The 20,740-nt window shown below is 40.6% G+C and overlaps 3 protein-coding genes across 3 annotated transcripts; all 3 read right to left on the bottom strand.

Moving 5' to 3' along the window:
* Positions 1 to 5,466: 5,466 nt before the first annotated feature.
* LOC112934829 (olfactory receptor 2A2-like) lies at positions 5,467 to 6,396 on the bottom strand. Its single transcript, XM_026018351.2, has one exon. The coding sequence runs from the start codon at positions 6,394 to 6,396 to the stop codon at positions 5,467 to 5,469; it is 930 nt and encodes a 309-aa protein (XP_025874136.2).
* Positions 6,397 to 14,022: 7,626 nt separating this feature from the next.
* Positions 14,023 to 14,955, bottom strand: LOC112934830 (olfactory receptor 2A5-like). The gene has a single exon (XM_026018353.2). The coding sequence runs from the start codon at positions 14,953 to 14,955 to the stop codon at positions 14,023 to 14,025; it is 933 nt and encodes a 310-aa protein (XP_025874138.2).
* Positions 14,956 to 19,607: 4,652 nt separating this feature from the next.
* On the bottom strand, positions 19,608 to 20,540 carry LOC112934831 (olfactory receptor 2A12-like). Its single transcript, XM_026018354.2, has one exon. The coding sequence runs from the start codon at positions 20,538 to 20,540 to the stop codon at positions 19,608 to 19,610; it is 933 nt and encodes a 310-aa protein (XP_025874139.2).
* Positions 20,541 to 20,740: the final 200 nt, after the last annotated feature.

Consider the following 20,740-nt stretch of genomic DNA (forward strand, 5'->3'; position numbering starts at 1 on the left):
TCTCAGTTTCTAATCTCTTCTCACTAACCTACTTTATGCATTAAAGGGGAAAGGTAATGAGGCATGGTTTTCTATCCTCGGATCCCAATAGCAGCCATAACACCAAGCTCACGGTAGATGTATTTAATCTGTCATTTATCAGTCACACGGTTCTGTGTTACCCATTCCCTATGCATTTACAAAATCTCAGTTTGTGTGATTCCTCTGTGAGGTTGGTATCTCCATTGTACAGGTGAAAGAATGGAGACAGGGAGGTTAAAGGACTAGGCCAGGGTCAACAGCTGGTAAGCGGCAGAGTCTGGATTTGAACTCAGGAAGGCGGCTTCTAGAGACCGTGTTCTATCAGCTGCTCACTAGTGGATGGGCTGTCATTCTGCTCGATTCTCCAGCAGTCACGTTGGCCTTGTCAGGGGTCAAAGGACCTTAGAAACCCTTAAAGAAGTTGAGCTTCCAAGAGCCCCAGTAGGAGGGAACGAAGCACCTCGTCCAGGTCATTGAAGCAAGGCCAGTTCCTTGAGTTGCCCTGTGCACCCGCTGCCCGCCGATGCTCGTCCATTTCTGCTACAGCCCTCAGTCCTTGGCCGAACCCCCTGTACCCGATCTGAGCGTAAGCACCGTGCTTCACCCTTGGGATTCCAGAAGCCACTACAGAGAGTGACCCAGGAGCCCTCTCCCAACAAAGGAGGGTTCCCTAGCCGTGTCTGTGCTGCTCGGCACTGTAGCAGGTCCTCTACATCATCCCTAAGGAAAAAATGTAACATCACAGGATGGAAGATATTATTGCCTTGATGTTTCTAGAGCCCCTGACATTTTCTCAAGGTTTTTTTTTTTTTTTTTTTTTTTTTAAATCACTGTCTCAGGTAGTAGGAGAATAAAAGGATCCATGTTGAGGACAGGAAACCAGAGATCTGAAGGCCTGAAGGTCATGAAAGAATACTGGCCAGGTGTGTATGGTTACTACTAAATATAGGACTGCTCCCAGTACCACCATTTCTTCAAGTTTGACGGGCCTGATAGTGAGATCTCTCTGAAGCAGAGCTCAAGTGGAAGGAGACTTCCAGGCAGAGGGACACAGGATTCTGATACTAGTGGGTCCACAATCGGGAACAATCCCCGACCTCACACCTGACTAGTGGACTCCGGATACCGTGTACGTGAGGGCCACTTTCTCAGGGTGTCTTTGCGTCCAGCCCTGAGCTGATGCGGTGTCCCCTGGGCAGGCCTTGATCTTCTGGGGCAGAAGCCTTAGTCCTGTCTTCATGACAAGGGCTCCGTGTCGAGAGTCTGCGCTCCAGCCACACAGCAGTAGGGGAAATGAGATTCCTTCCCATCTCCCCAACTCTCATCTAGTGGCGGTGTCTGCTCTTTTAACGTCGCCTATCTCTGAATTCTTGACCTCTGACTAACCTCTGGAGTATTTTATTGCTTTCCTCTCATGCCTGTGTTGCATCCAGGTGTGTGTGTGAGTTTTCCCTCTTCCACCACTTTCTGGTTGAGAATGACAGGTATCAGCTTGTAGGGCACAACTTGTCCCTGCTGTGACTCAGCAGAAACTTCATAGCTTTTGGAAGACCCTCTGATCACTAGGAGGCTGCTCCTTGCTGGTCTTATCTTCCGATAGAAGGTTCTATAGGCTTTCCTATGGTGCAGCTTACAGTACAGTATTCATGACTACATCAGAACAGCAGACACGTAGCTCTGACTCCTTCAAGGCATATAGCTGAGCACTGGTGTAAAGTGAAATGCTACACTACAAATTATATCCTAAAAATAATGATTTTTGAACCAGATAGAGATAGTTTTTTTATTGCCTTAATTTCAGAGCTTTTAATAACTTCATTTCTGTTTTTCTATCCTTTCTTTCCACACAAGACATAAGACAATGGAGAAATGCTTTAAAATTTTACTTTAAAGGTGTATCATGTTTAATATTACAACCATATGACTTTTCCTGTTTTTTATTAAATATAGAAAATAAACATTTGATTCACCTGAATAACTTCCTAGTTTACAAAGCTTGTTTATATTGCTGAATAGATATGAGCTCATTCCAAATATACAGCCTGACATCTTAGAATCTGAGGTATATTGACTTTGGGCAACAGTGAAGCCAATTTTTTAATTCTCATTGGAAGCACTGAATTGAAACACTTCAGTCTTCTCTAGAACTATTTTCCATTTCATGTTTCAGCAAAGATTTAACTGCTCTTGGGGGAATTTCTAATTCTAAAAATGGTGGCAATTTATATTCCAAGGAAATAGAATTATCTTGCTCAGAAAAGGGAAGAAACATAGAATTGCCTTTATATTACAATCATGTATTGGCGGCACATGTGAACAATGTAGACATAAAATTATGATGGAAAAAAACTGGTGACAAAGAAGCAGTGGGCATAGATAATGGTCCTCTGTCTAGTGAAGTGAATTCTATTCATGTGTTTATTTTTTTAGGCATATTAAATGTATTGAGCAGCAATTTGGACTTTACCTTTTTGGTTGTCTTTTTCAGCATATATATTTGCTTACATTGTTGAATACTATATATTATATGCCTTGAATACTATATATATTTTTATTTGGGTACTATATATTTTTAAATGAAAGTTAATCATGCTTAATTTTATACTTATTCTAGAATTTTATAACTCTTGACATTAATAAAGTTTTCATGACTTGCCAAAAAACAGAGAATTGATGTCATGATATATTTTAAAATAAAACTAAAAAGCTCTGCACAGCAGCAAAGGAAACCATAAGCAAGATGAAAAGACAACCTACTAAATGGGAGAAAATATTTGGAAATCATTTACCCAATAGGGCTTAATATCCAAAATGTATAAAGAACTCATATAACTCAATGGCAAAAAAAGAATCCATTTTAAAAATGGGCAGAAAATCTAAATAGATGTTTTCCCAAAGGAGACATACAGATGGCCAACAGGTACATGAAAAGGTGCTTGACATCACTTGTCATCATCAAAACCATAATGAGATATCACCTCACACCTGTTAGAATGGCTATCCTCAAAAAGACAAGTGATTTCAATTGTTGGTGAAGATGTGGGGAGAAGGGAACCCCCATGCACTGATGATGAGAATGTAAGTTGGTGCGGCCACTGTGGAAAATAGTTATGGAAGTTCCTCAAAAATTAAAAATAGAGGGATGCCTGGGTGGCCCCGTGGTTGAGCGTCTGCCTTTGGCTCAGGGCATGATCCTGGAACTCTGGGATTGAGTCCCGAGCTGGGGACTCTGATCACTAGGAGGCTGCTCCTTGCTGGTCTTATCTTCCGATAGAAGGTTCTATAGGCTTTCCTATATTATATATAGGAAATTAATCCCAGAGTTCGGCTCCCTGTTGGGAGCCTACTTCTCCCTCTGCCTATGACTCTGGCTTCTGTCTGTGTCTCTCATGAATAAATAAATCTTTTTTTAAATTAAAAATAGAACTATTTGATTCAGCAGTTTCATTCCTGGGTATTCATCCAAAGGAAATGACAACACTAACTCAAAAAGGTATCTGTACCCCCATGATTACTACAGCACTATTCACAATAACTAAGACATGGAAACAACCTAAGTGCCCATTGATGGAAGAATGGATAATGAAAATGAGGTATATATTCAATGAAATATTAATCAGACTTAAAAAGGAAGGAAGGAAACATGAACATTGCCATCTGTGACAACCTGGATAGACCTTGAGGACATTAGACTAGTGAAATAAGTCAGACAGAGAAAGACAAATATGATATGATCTCCCTTGTGTGTGGAACCAAGAAGGAAAGAAAAGAAAGAAGAAAGGAGGGAGAGAGGGAGGAAGGAAGGAAGGAAGGAAGGAAAAAAAGAAAGGAAAGAAAGAAAAGAAAAAAAGAAAGAAAGAAAGAAAGAAAGAAAGAAAGAAAGAAAGAAAGAAAGAAAGAAAGAAAGAAAAAGAAAAGGGGAAAAGAACTAGCTCATAAAGAGTGGATTGATGATTGCCAGAGGCCAGTGTGTGGGGAGTGAGTGAAATGGGTGAAGAGGGTTAAGAGATACAAAGCTCCAGTTATAAAATAAATAAATCATGGGGATGTATTCTCAGCCTAATGACTATAGTTAATAATACTGTATTGCATGTTTGAAAGTTGCTCTTAAAGAGAATAGATCTTTAAGGTTTTCATTACATGAAAAAAATATATATGTATGGTGACTGATGTTAACCACACTTACTGTGGTGATCATTTTGCACTATCTACAAATACTGAATCATAAAAAAAGCAGCTCTTACTTATTTGATCACCATTAGCATCATGAAGACAGTTGTTCAGTCTGGTAAATCCAGGGGAATTTCTGCCACCATGAAAGAAAAATGATGTTAGCTACATTATAGTTGTCTCATGATATTTGGTCCTACCAAACCATCTTCAGATAAGTTGATTCAAACATTACAAAAATATTGGTGGGAACAATTTGAAGAACTTCAATAGGTCATTCAATTTTATTAGAAATTAATTTTTAAAAGGTAATTATTATAACCCAATATTAAATGTAATGTCTGAGCAATGCTCAAAACTCTTACCTCTAGAACCATTTAAAGATTTACTAAAGAAAAAAAAAATAAAGATTTACTAAAGAATTACCTTCATTTTACCTAAACATTTAATGTATTTTAGGATTTTTTCCATAGTTGCTTATTGGGCTAAAGCTTTCCCTAACTTCTTCCTCTTTAGTCCTAAACTATTCTATCAGAGAATTTAGAGTTTCTCTAAACTCCTATTTCATTGACCTCAAATTGTGAAATACAGTCATGTAAGTGCAACATTTTCTGTATTGAAATTTCAGATCTACTTTGAAAATTCTGCCTTATGGTATTAAGCTTACTGTACTGTTTTTCCAGCTACCACAAGATGATAAAAAAAAAAAAAATCACATACTTCTCAATACATAAGCCAAAGAAATGCACTGATGTAATTTTTTACATTTAGTTTTTTCCCACATGTTAATATTCCTGGATTCAAAAAAATAAAGAGCATTTAGTATTTTCAAAGAAAGACTAGGGAGGGGCACAGTTGCTTGGGTGACCAGCTCATGGTTTCAGGTCATGATCTCTTGGATTGTGAGATCAGGCCAGTATCAGGCCAGACTCAGTGGGGAGTCAGCTTGCAATTGTCTCCCTCTGCCCCTTTTCCTGTGCATTATCTCTGTGCTCTCGCTCTCTCTCTCTCAAATAAATAAATAAATAATGAATAAATAAATTAATTAATTAAAAAAAAAAGACTAAATGTTCTGATAATTTAGATGTCCCAAATCCTAATGAGGTCTCTCAATTTTAGAAGAAATTCTTTTCATGGAACATTGTCCTATTTTTAGAGCTAGAACTTGGACAGTAACCATTTTTAATTCAAACTTCTAAGTGGGAACTTTTGAGTTTTGCTTCAGCAAACTACATAATTTTAAGGAAACCCCACTCAAATAATTCTATCAATGTTTCACATGGGTTTTTTCTGCAGTACTCTATACAAAGAAGCCTTCATCTGAGCATTCCTCAAGCTGTAGATGAGAGGGTTCAGCATTGGGTTAAAGAGACTGTGAAATAGGGACAGTATTTTCTCTAGCTCTTCTCGTTGATTGGAGTCGGGGACCATATAAACCAGCATGGCTATGCCAAAGAAGAGTCCAACCACACAGAGGTGGGAGGAGCAGGTGGAGAAGGCCTTTCTGCGGCCCTCCCCAGACTGGATCTTTAGGATGGCCCAGAGGATGCACATGTAGGAAACTAGCATTAAGCAGAGAGGCACAACTAAGACAAACATACAGGCAGCAAAGATGACCATTTGGTTGAGCCTAGTGTCAGCACAGGCCAGCTTGAGGACAGACAGGATTTCACAGAAAAGGTGGTTCACTTTCCTGGGTCCACAGAAGGGCAACCGTAGAAGGAGAATTGCATGTACCAGAGACAGAAAAAATCCACATGACCAGGAAGTGACAGCCAGAGCTGTGCACAGTCTCCAGCTCATGATGACAGTGTACTGGAGGGGGTGGCAGATGGCCACGTACCTGTCATAGGACATCACCACCAAAACCAGGCACTCTGTAGCAGCAAAACCCAGGTACAGAAATGTCTGCGTTATGCAGGGAGCAAAAGAGATGGTTCTCTTCTGATTCACTAAGTTTACCAACATCTTGGGGACATTGTTGGAGGCATAGGACATGTCGATGACAGCCAGGTGTGAGAGGAAGAAGTACATGGGGGTGTGCAGTCTCAGGTCCAGACAGATGAGTCCCAAGATCACGCCATTTGCCAGCAGACTGAAGATATACAAGAGGGAGAAGATCCAGAAGAGGAGCACTTCCATCTCTGCACTGAGCTGGAACCCCACCAAGACAAATTCTGTGACCCATGACTGGTTGCTTCCCATTTCTTAATGACAGATTTTCAAGGACTGAAATGTGACAAAAGGTCAGAGCTGGGCAATCGACAAAAATTGGAGTTACTTATCTCAACATAGGCTTGCAGAAGGGTTATATCCTTGTCCCTATTTGCCAACTCCCTTACTCCCCCAAACTGCTAACCTTCTTGATTTGAACTTGTGATATGAAAGCGTAAACTCACAGAAAAGGGTCAAGAGTTATGCAAAGAACTCCCACCTACCTTCACACAGATTCAACAGGTTTTCATATTTCTTTCATGTTTGCCTTATTCTCTTTTTCTCTACGTGTATGTACTTTTTCAGAGTGTAGGATGAATTCAGTAACTTTCTAAATACTGAGAGTTATTGTAAAAACCCTAAAGGGGTTAGGGGGTTACACATTCTTGATCGAGTGCATATTGGGCTGAAAAATGCATATGGGTCACTCGAAAATGTGATTGTGTTTACAAACTGTGCGCATCACCACCCTCATTGTGTAATCCTGATGAGGTGTTGTTGTGGGGTCATAGTCCTCCTCATTTGAACCGTTTTATTATAGTTTGCCATTAGGTACTACAAAGAGAAAGAAGGCAGTCTACCTGAACTTCTCTAGGCCCCACTGAGAGGCTAATTAGAAAACCACCTGTAGGGGTACCTGGGTGGCTCAGTGGTTGCCCTCTGGGGTGTGATCCCAGGACCCGGGATCAAGTCCCACATCAGGCTCCTTGCAGGGAACCTGCTTCTCCCTGTGCCTGTCTCTGCTTCTTTCTCCGTGTGTCTCTCATGAAGAAATAAATAAATTCTTTCTAAAAAAAAAAGAAGAAGAAGAAAGAAAACAGCCTGTACAAAGAAAGGGTCTTTTCTACTCCTTTGAATCAGAGTAGATTCATATGAAGGGGCTCTTTTAGGCACCTAATAAAAGTATGAGGTTGGTCAATATTAACAGTTAAGAGGTATATCCTCACTAGGAAGATCTGGATAATCCTCAAGATAAAAAATCAAAGATAAAAAAGGGGAGTTATACCAAATGTCACGTATTTGAACTGAGATTTTCTTTCACCAAATAGGAAGTCTTGTGGGCATGTACTATGTCCTGAACAGCCCTATATCTTGAAATAAAAGGTAAAGTTCTAGATGAAACAAGTACTCAAGACATGTATGTTAGATGGATGATTGTCATTTTAGTTCAAAAATGGATGTACTAACTATCTTCTGTTTGAAAGTTTCATTTGACAAATCAATGGATTCTACTTCCTTGGAGAAATTCACAGTTAGAATATAAGGAAAATTGAAGAGAGACAAAATCATAGAGTCTTTCATCTCCATGAGTGTGACTGCATTTGGGAAGGTACCATGTCAATGTGCATTAAGTTTGCAACATGAATTTTTGCTACAAATAAAGACATGCCTCCATTATGTGAGGCGGGAGACCGCAACATCAGTATTGTCAAATTCTTCGGAGGCACAGTGGGATACAATAGACAATGTCTGAATCACACTTGATCTGTGAACATAAAGGGTAAATATACTGTTCAAGGCACTGAATGCATCACTAGTCAGTGAGAACATCTGTTTAATAACTTTCTAGCCTAGTGATTTCTGTGTCTGAATTAGTGTATCTTTTCATTTTCTTTATCATATTGTATTGCTCATAAACAATGAGTAAAATAAAAGTAAAATTAAAGATAGGTTAAAACTCTTAAGCAGATATCTGAAGCAGATACATTCACCATATCATTTCACTCTTAACTTTTGTTAAGAGCAAAACTCTTAAGCAATACAAATTTCTTCTGTCATCGAGAAGATATGTCATGGTAGTCATACCTAAAATTTCACCTCCCCAGTGGAGGTAAAGAAACAATAGCAGTGTAAATAAGGAAACCTTTGCTTGGTCAGTGGGAGCAGCTTTTCTGGGCTGTCCTGGAACCTAGAAAGTTTTCTTGATCCAGGGAACGATCTCTATTTTTCCCACCCTCATCAGGAACATTGGCACTCCTTCTATCTGATTTTGTGATAGGCAAGACATATATATAAGATACGGTGATTTTTAAGCCTGATAATGATCACAATAGGGTGATAACCTGGGATGGTTCCAAAAAGAATAACTATATGGCAAGCTTACACATTATAGTGTTTCAGCAAAGACTTACTGTAACTCTTACTGTAAAGAATTTTCTTTTCTATTGACACAGGTAACTCTAGACATCAAGATCTTCATTTAGGCTAGGGGATATATAAAGTCCTTTTCTTAATTTGACCATTTAAGAACCTTTTGCAGAGACAATGACTGCATGCATCTAAGGCTTCTCATGGTCTGAGCCCCCTCACACTGAGACAGCGGTGCTAGCTCTGCCCTCCATCCATCAGTCACATTAGGAGGAAATGCTGAGAGAGATGCTGGAGGAGTCCAGGGATGCCTGCCCACCACACATGGGCAGATGGTCTCTAAGGTAGGGGAGGCAGACATCTACCTATAGTGCACAGTGTGAGTCAGGAGGGAAGATCACCCAGGAATCTCATTCTTGCCCACATAGCCCGTCCTTTATCACTGAAAATCACCTCCCAGCATAAACTGATAATGTCCTCTGCATTAGGATAGGTTCGCACTGGGTTTTCTCACAAGAAGTAATTCTGACCTAAAGTCAACCCCACAGAGTTGAGAAATGTACCTCTAGAATGGGTATAATGTCCTGTTCCCTGAGTAGCTTTCAGAGGATTAAATCCCAGATACAGAAAGAGTCACTCAGTGGACCTGCCGAAGACTCTTCCAAGAACCCCAGGAGCACAGCTTTTATTTTAGAGTCAGATGAATTAAAAAACATTCTTGAGTTTCTACTGAGAATTCAAATTCCCAGAATGATCACAAACTATTACAGCTATTTGTCTTCTTCCTAAGAATCGGGAGGGAGATCCCTAAATTTCATCTCTGGGGGAGAGCTCAGCTTGTATCTGAGGGTCCTTGGAGGAAAATTCTGGGGAACAAACAGGGCAGATATTGGCATCACACTGTTCCTGCACAAACTTCCAACTGTCTCAAGGGTTATAAATGGGAGACAAATGTCACAAATTACTAGACCCAAACTCTCAAATTGATTACAGTTGATGGAGTCGGGCCTCTCTGCAGTCCCCATCAAAGCATCTGAAGGGCTGGGACTCCTAGATGCTTGAGAGGTGGATCCCCATGGAATCGTGTTGTGGCAACCTTGAGTGGGAATGCATCCCCTGAGCCAAGACGTATCTCTACCTGCAGTGAGGGTGGGTAAATACAAACGACGAAGGCTTCTAACATTGACAGGCAACCATTATTGAGCCCCTCTCTCGTTTCAGAAAATATGCCAAATGCTCTATGTGGACTACCTGGTTTAATCTGATCAACGTTACCATTTTATCAATGTGGAGATTGAGGTTGAATATACTAAGTTCCTGATTCTTAAGTGTGGTCCCGGGACTGGGGGGCATCTCTGAGAATCTCTCAAAGGGTCCATTGGGTCAAAACTATTTTCATCATTTTATTTAGACTTTTTGCCTTTTTCATTCTCCCTCATGAGTGCACCATGCAGTTTTCCAGAGGCAACATGACATGTGATCTTGCATCAGCTAGAGTGCAGTAGAAATACAAAATTCAGCTCTTCTTGCTTGAGTCAGCATTTAAGATTATTCAAAATGTAAACCGGGGCTCCCAACTGGGTCAGTTGGTTGAGTGTCTGAATCTTGAATTTGGCTCAGGTCATAATGTCAGGGTGGTGAGATCCAGCCCTGTGTCAGGCTTCCCCTCAGTGCCAAGTCTGCTTAGGATTCTCTAACTCCCTCTCCCTCTGTGCTTCCTCTGCTCTGGTGTTCTTCTTTCTCTCTCTAAAATAAAAAAATATATATTTCTTAAAAATGTAAAACACAGCTTCACTCTTTTCTTCACTCTTTTTTTTTGCTTTATTAATGATAGTTACTTTTCATGAAAATACATTATATTAATATATAAGATATATTCCAAATGAATTAAAATATTTATGGAGTCTCACTTTTGATTATGATACATATCAACAAATACAGCCACATAAATAAATTTTCTTTGTGAACTCAGTAATTTTTAAGAGTTCAAAGAAGTCCCAAGACCAGAAAAGTAGAGTACCATTGCACTAACTGGTAGATTACCAATCTAACAAGGGCCAGAGCTGGAAACAAATGGATTTTATCTGACACTAAATGTTTTATAATTTTCTCCTGTTTATGTCACAAGTAAAAGCAATGTAACAGCTTAAAACAATGCTATAACTGGTACAATGGAATGTTAGCCATAAAAAAGAATGAAATCTTTCCATTTGCAGCAACATGGATTGACCTAGAGGGCATCATCCTAAGTGAAATAAGTCAGACAGTGAAAGACAAGCACATGATTTCACTCATATGTGGAGTCAAAGTAACAAAACAAATTAAGAAAGGTAAAAAAAGGACAAACAAACAAACAAAAAAACACAGACTCTTAACTCTAGAGAACAAACTGGTTGTTACCAGAGGGTTGGCTTGTGACAGGATGGGGGAAAGCATGAATGGGATTAAGAGTACATTTATGATGAGCACTGAATAATGTATGGAATTGTTGAATCAGCATATTGTACACCTGACACTAACATAACACTGTATGTTAATTATATTGAAACTTTTTAAGAATTTAAAAAAATAGAGATGCCTGGGTGGCTCAGCGGTTGAGCATCTGCCTTTGGCTCAGGGCATGATCCCTGAGTCCCGGGATCAAGTCCCACATTGGGTTCCCTGCATGGAGCCTGCTTCTCCCTTTGCCTATGTCTCTGCCTCTTTGTGTGTCTCACATGAATAAATAAGTTAAATCTTAAAAAAGATTTTTAAAAAATATATGTGTGTGTATATATACAATGTAAAAAAAAAAACACAACTGTACAAATAAGAATGAAAAACCAAAAAACGAGCCACATCTGTTCTCTCCTAGTTTCCATGGGTCAGAGTCCTGCAATAGGGCAGCTGGATTCTCTACACCTGTCTCACAGGCTGACCCCAAGGACACGGCTGAGTCTACAGTTCTCACCTGTACATGATGCCCTCCATGCTCACATTCAGATCCCCTGACCTCCTCCCCTGCTGCTAGATGAGGAAACTCCCTAGTTTTAGAAAGCTCACCTGACTAGGCTAGGCCCACCAACATAACCTCCATGGTTTACCATGAGTTGATTTGCAAAACATCTTCACAGCAGAGCCCATATAAGCACTTGATTTAAAAGAGGGGGCAGGTACCTCAGGGGGCCATCTGAGAATCCTAAGCAGTCTTTTCTCTTAACCAAGCAGCAGTGCTTGGATCCTGCTTTTTTACTCTGACAGATGCTATCCTGTCACTGCTCTTCATCATCAGCCACACGTCCTCCAGGACTCCCACCCCAAATTTTCAAAAATCATTCTGAATCCCAACTCAGAGGGACACAATTTCCATTTCTGTGTCTCACTCTAAGTGATAGGATCAGAATATTTTAAAGTTCCTTTTAATTCCCAAGTTACACAGATTTAACTGAGTTAACCCTTTTTTTGTGCAGTCCACACACCTGGCCCTTGGCCAAGGTGCTCTTATAGCAAAATGATCATATTTTTCTAGGCATCTACATTTAGAAACACACATATGAAGCAGGTGTAGCAATGTTTTACTTAATATGATAGATATAGCAATAATGTGATGATGGCCCATATTTGGAGGAGCCCATGGGGACTCAGGATAGACTCAAAGAAACAGTGATATCCCATAAAGCCATCACATACATTTTCACATTTTTGTGCTAATTTGATTACTTGCTCCCCTTGGAGCTATGTTGTTTGTACCTTGAAATGACCTTGAGCAGAGCTATTTCACATAGAAATGAGCTGATGTTTAGCCAAATCAAGTGCTTCCCCAGACCAGCCATTCTCCATTGGTATTCCAACTTGAGAAGACTTTAGCTTGATTTCCCAATACATTAGGTCATTACCATCAGCACTGACATGTCATTTATTTGCATCAGGTAGTCAAATTTTATCAATAATGCCAATGGTACGTCACAGCACTGTATGGTCATTGTACAATTCAGTTTCATTAGAGAACAAATCAGTAAGAATTACAGAGGTATTTGCCGTGATCCTCCAACAGATTTGGCCCCTGTACATATACCAGATTATTATTATGACAGATGTCATTACAATTAGCCACGATTCACTAATTTCTGAGTTCCAACCAATTGAAGACCAAACGAGTTATCCTACCTCAACTTAAAGGCTTGTACTGAAACTAGTGTTTACTGTGTGTCATTACGTAACGATGAGGACTTGGTGTTACACAGAGCAGTTCCTTTTCCTCCCAGCTGACAACATTCATACATCTTAAAAACTCATGGGCTTTGTTGCTCCCTGAAGAGTTTCTCAACAGAGCCTGGAGCCTCCGTTGTCACCCTACCTGAATGGCTGCTGGTACCTCATGAACACTTTTCCCTTCTCAGCAGCTGTACAGAGAAGCCCCATTTCTGTTTTCATCTTTGGTAATTACAATTTAGTGACAAAAGGATTGAATTTTGTTTACTTTGTTGTCATAGAAGCAAGCGGTATATTTTAGAAATTTGTTCTGAGATCTGAAGAGATTATCTCTTTAAAAAAAAAAAAACATTTCCAAGCAAAAGGTATTTATTTTCATTTTGTTTTGCTCTTAGAGAACAGAGATTCAACATTTCCTGACTTGAAATTTACAATCGTAAACTTTTCTTTTGAAAATTGGTTTCTTCTAATTCATTTTAGTACTGGGGATTGGGAGACCTGAGAAGAAATCCATCTCAGACAGTCGTATGAGGGTCAGAATTGGGCAGGTGATTTTTGAGAAAGAAGGGGCCAACTGTAGCACATACTATTATACAGTACTCTATAGCTCGGGGAGGAAGAGAAGCCAGATCGATTTAAAGGAGATGGTAGGAAATAAGGTAAGTCAAGCTCTGTAGATCACAGAAATTCTCAGCTTTAGAATTCTCCTGTATCATCAGTCTACTTGGTGCCCTCTCTTTACATGGCAAAGATGTGCTCATTACAGGAACTTCAGCTTGTTCTCACACAACACTTTATTGGGTGTCTTCTGTGGAAATGCTCATGAAGACAATGATATAAACCTTCCCTTCTCCCATCTTCAGCCTCCCGACCAACCTGGTGTCATTCCTATGTGGCGCTGGCCTCCTTCCAGGACCTGTGAGGACAACAAACTTTGTGTTTCCCTGACATTTGCCTGTGTCTCCTTTTGTGGTCATTCCTGACTCACCATTGCGTTTAAAAACATACAACTCACTTGGTCTGTGACTTGCATTTCTTGTTTCTTCATAGTGACTTTCATTATCAGAAGGATTTATTTTGAAAAAGCCTAATCTTTATCAAGTCTTTGAATTTTGTGTCTTGTGTTTTTTCCAGAGAACGAAGAACCTTTGCATACCCACAGGCATGAAGGTATTCATCATTTTTATGTGCTAAAGTCTCTATGGTTTCAGTTTGAATGCTTAGGTCTAAAATAGTCTATTTTAATGTGGCATCTATTATAGCATAAGGTGAAAAATGCCACCTATCATATTTCATGGGGAGCAAAGTGTCCCTAACCATGTTGATTTTCCCCATCCCTCATATATGCCTCTGCCTGTATAAGACTCTCCTCAGGGCACCCTTCACCTCTGTGTTCCTCAGACTGTAGATCAGTGGGTTCAGCATAGGGTTGAAAAGGCTATAAAACAGGGAAAGGATCTTCTGCTGCTCCTCTGGGTGGTTGGATTTGGGGGCCATGTACATGACAATGGCGCTGCCAAAGTAGAGCCCAACCACACAGAGGTGGGAGGAGCAGGTGGAGAAGGCCTTTCTGCGGCCCTCCCCAGACTGGATCCTCAGGATGGCAAACAGGATGCATGAGTAGGACACCAGCACCAAGCAGAGAGGCCCCACTAAGATAAACACACAGGTCCCAAAAATGACCACTTGGTTGAGCCTAGTGTCCGCACAGGCCATCTTGAGGACAGACAGGATTTCACAGAAGAAGTGGTTGATTTCATGAGGCCCACAGAAGGGCAGCCTCAGGATAAGAATTAAATGGACGAGGGCCAAGAGGAAGCTAAACACCCAGGAAGTGACAGCCAGGACCATGCACAGTCTCCAGCTCATGATGACAGTGTACTGGAGGGGGTGGCAGATGGCCACGTACCTGTCATAGGACATCGCCACCAAAACCAGGCACTCTGTAGCAGCAAAACCCAGGTACAGAAATGTCTGCGTTACGCAGGGAACAAAAGAGATGGTTCTCTTCTGATTCACTAAGTTTACCAACATCTTGGGGACATTGTTGGAGGCATAGGACATGTCGATGACAGCCAGGTGTGAGAGGAAGAAGTACATGGGGGTGTGCAGTCTCAGGTCCAGACAGATGAGTCCCAAGATCACGCCATTTGCCAGCAGACTGAAGATATACAAGAGGGAGAAGATCCAGAAGAGGAGCACTTCCATCTCTGCACTGAGCTGGAACCCCACCAAGACAAATTCTGTGACCCATGACTGGTTGCTTCCCATTTCTTAATGGCAGATTTTCAAGGACTGAAATGTGACAAAAGGTCAGAGCTGGGCAATCGACAAAAATTGGAGTTACTTATCTCAACATAGGCTTGCAGAAGGGTTGTATCCTTGTCCCTATTTGCCAACTCCCTTACTCCCCCAAACTGCTAACCTTCTTGATTTGAACTTGTGATATGAAAGCGTAAACTCACAGAAAAGGGTCAAGAGTTATGCAAAGAACTCCCACCTACCTTCACACAGATTCAACAGGTTTTCATATTTCTTTCATGTTTGCCTTATTCTCATTTTCTCTACGTGTATGTACTTTTTCAGAGTGTAGGACGAATTCAGTAACTTTCTAAATACTGAGAGTTATTGTAAAAACCCTAAAGGGGTTAGGGGGTTATACATTCTTGATCGAGTTCATATTGGGCTGAAAAATGCATATGGGTCATTCGAAAATGTGATTGTGTTTACAAACTGTGCGCATCACCACCCTCATTGTGTAATCCTGATGAGGTGTTGTTGTGGGGTCATAGTCCTCCTCATTTGAACCGTTTTATTATAGTTTGCCATTAGGTACTACAAAGAGAAAGAAGGCAGTCTACCTGAACTTCTCTAGGCCCCACTGAGAGGCTAATTAGAAAACAGCCTGAAAGAAGGATCTTTTCTATTCCTTTGAATCAGAGTAGATTCATATGAAGGGGCTCTTTGGGTACCTATTAAAAGTATGGGCTTGGTTAATATTAACAGTTGAGAGGTATATCCTCAATAGGAAGGTCTGAATAATCCTCCAGATAAAATCAAAGATAAAAAAGGGGAGTTATACCTAATATCACATATTTGAACCGAGATTCTCTTTCACCAAATAGGAAGTCAGGTGGGCATGTACTATGTCCTGAACAGCTTTGTATCTCGAAATAAAAGGTAAAGTTCTAGATGAAACAAGCACTCAGAAAATGGATGATTGTCATATTAGTTCAAAAATGGATGTACTAACTATCTTCTATTTGACAGTTTCATTGACAAACACAAGGATTCTACTTCCTTAAATTCACAGTTAGAGAAATTCACAGTTAGAATATGAGGAAAATTAAAGAGAGACAAAATCATAGTCTTTCATCTCCATGAGTGTGATTGCATTTGGGAAGCTTCTATGTCAATGTGCATTAAGTTTGCAACATGAATATTTTCTACAATTAAAGGATATGCCTACGTTATATAAAGTGGGAGACCGTAATATCAGTATTGCTAAAATTCTTTGGAGGCACAGTAGGATACAATAAGCAATGTCTGAATCATATTTAATCTGTGAACATAAAGGATAAAAACTGTTGAAGGCACCGAATGCATCACTATTCACTGGGAACATGTTCAGTAACTTTTTAGCCTAGTGGTATTTGTGTCTGAATCAGCATATCTTTTCATTGTCATTTTCATTACCATTGTTACCATCTTGCTGTTAAAAAAATAAATAACATAAAAATAAAATTGAAATTAGGTTAAAACTGTTAAGCAGTGGGGTTTCTGGGTGATGCAGACAGTTAAGATCCACCTATTATTTTCTGCTCAAGTCATGATCTCAGGGTTGTGAGATGGAGCATATTGGGCTATGCACTGAGCATGGAGCCTGCTTGAGAGTCTCTCTCTCTCTCTCTCTCTCTGTCTCTGGTCTCCCCCTACTCTCTCCCTCAAAAAAAAAAATTAAGCAATCTAGTACTGGCTTAGGAAGGAAAATGTCAAGGTAGTGATACCTAAAATTTCAACTCCTTCATGGAATAAATGAAACAATAGCAGCTCAAATAAAGAAAGCTTTCCTTGGTCAGTAGGAGCAGCTCTCTCTCAGCTGTCCTGGACCCCAGAATGTTCCTTGACCCGGGGAATGATATCTATTTCTCCCACCCTCATCAGGAGCACCCTATCTGATTTTGTGATAGGAAAGACATGTAAATAAAATATAGTGATTTTTAAGCCTGATAATCATCACAACAGAGTGATGACCTGGGATGGTCCCAAAAGAATAACTATAAGGCAAACTTACATACTCTAGTGTTTTAGCAAAGACTTACTGTAACTCTTACTAGACTTTTCTTTTCCGTTGATACTGGTTGCTCTGGACCTCATGATCTTCTGGGTGCCTGGGTGGCTCGGTCACTTAGGTGACGATCTCTTGATTTCTACTCAGGTCATGATCTAGGGGGAATGGGATCAGGTCCCTCTCCAGGCTTGCTCTCCCTTTTGCTCTCTCCTAAAATAAATAAATAAATATTTTAAACAATGAACTTCATTTAGACAGGGGGATAAAGTCCTTCTATTAATTTGACCATTTAAGAACCTTTTGCAGAGACAATGACTGCATGCATCTAAGGCTTCTCATGGTCTGAGCCCCCTCACACTGAGACAGCGGTGCTAGCTCTGCCCTCCATCCATCAGTTACATTAGGAGGAAATGCTGAGAGAGATGCTGGAGGAGTCCAAGGATGCCTGCCCACCACACATGGGCAGATGGTCTCTAAGGTAGGGGAGGCAGACATCTACCTATAGTGCACAGTGTGAGTCAGGAGGGAAGATCACCCAGGAATCTCATTCTTGCCCACATAGCCCGTCCTTTATCACTGAAAATCACCTCCCAGCATAAACTGATAATGTCCTCTGCATTAGGTTAGGTTCGCACTGGGTTTTCTCACAAGAAGTAATTCTGACCTAAAGTCAACCCCACAGAGTTGAGAAATGTACCTCTAGAATGGGTATAATGTCCTGTTCCCTGAGTAGCTTTCAGAGGATTAAATCCCAGATACAGAAAGAGTCACTCAGTGGACTTGCCGAAGACTCTTCCAAGAACCCCAGGAGCACAGCTTTTATTTTAGAGTCAGATGAATTAAAAAACATTCTTGAGTTTCTACTGAGAATTCAAATTCCCAGAATGATCACAAGCTATTACAGCTATTTGTCTTCTTCCTAAGAATCGGGAGGGAGATCCCTAAATTTCATCTCTGGGGGAGAGCTCAGGTTGTATCTGAAGGTCCTTGGAGGAAAATTCTGGGGAACAAACAGGGCAGATATTGGCATCACACTGTTCCTGCACAAACTTCCAACTGTCTCAAGGGTTATAAATGGGAGACAAATGTCACAAATTACTAGACCCAAACTCTCAAATTGATTATAGTTGATGGACTCGGGCCTCTCTGCAGTCCCCATCAAAGCATCTGAAGGGCTGGGACTTCTAGATGCTTGAGAGGTGGATCCCCATGGAATCGTGTTGTGGCAACCTTGAGTGAGAATGCATCCCCTGAGCCAAGACGTATCTCTACCTGCAGTGAGGGTGGGTAAATACAAACGACGAAGGCTTCTAACATTGACAGGCAACCATTATTGAGCCCCTCTCTCGTTTCAGAAAATATGCCAAATGCTCTATGTGGACTACCTGGTTTAATCTGATCAACGTTACCATTTTATCAATGTGGAGATTGAGGTTGAATATACTAAGTTCCTGATTAAGTGTGGTCCTGGGACTGGGGGGCATCTCTGAGAATCTCTCAAAGGGTCCATTGGGTCAAAACTATTTTCATCATTATATTTAGACTTTTTGCCTTTTTCATTCTCCCTCATGAGTGCACCATGCAGTTTTCCAGAGGCAACATGACATGTGATCTTGCATCAGCTAGAGTGCAGTAGAAATACAAAATTCAGCTCTTCTTGCTTGAGCCAGCATTTAAGATTATTCAAAATGTAAACCAGGGGCTCCCAACTGGGTCAGTTGGTTGAGTGTCTGAATCTTGAATTTGGCTCAGGTCATAATGTCAGGGTGGTGAGATCCAGCCCTGTGTCAGGCTTCCCCTCAGTGCCAAGTCTGCTTAGGATTCTCTAACTCCCTCTCCCTCTGCGCTTCCTCTGCTCTGGTGTTCTTCTTTCTCTCTCTAAAATAAAAAAATATATATTTCTTAAAAATGTAAAACACAGCTTCACTCTTTTCTTCACTCTTTTTTTTTGCTTTATTAATGATAGTTACTTTTCATGAAAATACATTATATTAATATATAAGAAATATTCGAAATGAATTAAAATATATAATGGAGTCTCACTTTTGATTATGATACATATCAACAAATACAGCCACATAAATAAATTTTCTTTGGGAACTCAGTAATTTTTAAGAGTTCAAAGAAGTCCCAAGATCAGAAAAGTAGAGTACCATCGCACTAACTGGTAGATTACCAATCTAACAAGGGCCAGAGCTGGAAACAAATGGATTTTATCTGACACTAAAAGTTTTATAGTTTTCTCTTGTAGCTGCCACAAGTGAACACAAACTTCGCAGCTTAAAATAGCATTTAAAAACATACAAAACACTTGGTCTGTGACTTGCATTTCTTGTTTCTTCATAGTGACTTTCATTATCAGAAGGTTTTATTTTGAAAAAACCTAATCTTTATCAAGTCTTCAAATTTTCTGTCTTGTGTTTTTTCCAGAGATCCAAGAACCTTGCATACTCACAAGCATGAAGGTATTCATCTTTTTTATTTGCTAAAGTCTCTATGGCTTCAGGTTGAATGTTTAGGTCTAAAATAGTCTGTTTTAATGTGGCATCTATTATAGCATAAGGTGAAAAATGCCATCTACCATATTTCATGGGTTACAAAGTACCCCAACCATGTTGATTTTCCCCATCTCTCATATATGCCTCTGCCTGTATAAGACTCTCCTCAGGGCACCCTTCACCTCTGTGTTCCTCAGACTGTAGATCAGTGGGTTCAGCATAGGGTTGAAAAGGCTATAAAACAGGGAAAGGATCTTCTGCTGCTCCTCTGGGTGGTTGGATTTGGGGGCCATGTACATGACAATGGCGCTGCCAAAGAAAAGCCCCACCACACAGAGGTGGGAGGAGCAGGTGGAGAAAGCCTTTCTGCGGCCTTCCCCAGACTGGATCCTCAGGATGGCAAACAGGATGCGCGAGTAGGACACCAGCACCAAGCAGAGGGGCCCCACTAAGATAAACACACAGGCCGCAAAGATGACCACTTGGTTGAGCCTAGTGTCAGCACAAGCCAGCTTGAGGACAGACAGGATTTCACAGAAGAAGTGGTTGATTTCATGAGGCCCACAGAAGGGCAGCCTCAAGATGAGAATTAAATGGACAAGGGCCAAGAGGAAGCTAAAAACCCAAGAAGTGCTGGCTAAGACTGTGCACATTCTCCAGTTCATGATGACAGTGTAATGTAGAGGATGGCAGATTGCCACAAACCTGTCATAGGACATCACAACCAAAATCAGGCACTCTATGTGAGCAAAAGCCAGATACAGAAATGTCTGCATAATGCAAGGAACAAAGGATATGGTTCTTTTCAGATTCACAAGATTTGCCAGCATCTTGGGGACATTATTGGAGGCGTAGGACATGTCAACAATTGCCAGGTGAGTGAGGAAGAAGTACATGGGGCTGTGCAGTCTAGCGTCTAAGCAGATAAGCCCTAAGATGACTCCATTTCCCAGAAGGGTGAGGGTATAGAAAAGACAGAAAAGTCCAAAGAGAAAGAGCTCCAGTGCTGGATCGACCTGGAATCCCAGCAGGATGACTTCTGTGATCCATGTCTGGTTGCCTCCCATGCTCCTATGACAGAGATGGACAAGTCCACATTCCCAATAGGAAGGTCTGAGCTCTAGAGTAATCAAGACTCAAAATATCACTAAATGAACATTTAGAAACACGGATTGACTTTTCTGTCATTCATTTTTAGATATGTGTAAAACGCTAAGTGTACTCATAAAAATCAGAAAATAATTCCCCTTGTATCAATGGAATGATA

This window comes from Vulpes vulpes, chromosome 7 (genome assembly GCF_048418805.1).
Source record: "Vulpes vulpes isolate BD-2025 chromosome 7, VulVul3, whole genome shotgun sequence".
Lineage (NCBI taxonomy): Eukaryota > Metazoa > Chordata > Mammalia > Carnivora > Canidae > Vulpes > Vulpes vulpes.

Bases quoted from the DNA above. Each gene is read 5' to 3' on its own strand.
- LOC112934831 (XM_026018354.2), bottom strand. From the start codon at position 20,540: ATGGGAGGCAACCAGACATGGATCACAGAAGTCATCCTGCTGGGATTC.
- LOC112934830 (XM_026018353.2), bottom strand. From the start codon at position 14,955: ATGGGAAGCAACCAGTCATGGGTCACAGAATTTGTCTTGGTGGGGTTC.
- LOC112934829 (XM_026018351.2), bottom strand. From the start codon at position 6,396: ATGGGAAGCAACCAGTCATGGGTCACAGAATTTGTCTTGGTGGGGTTC.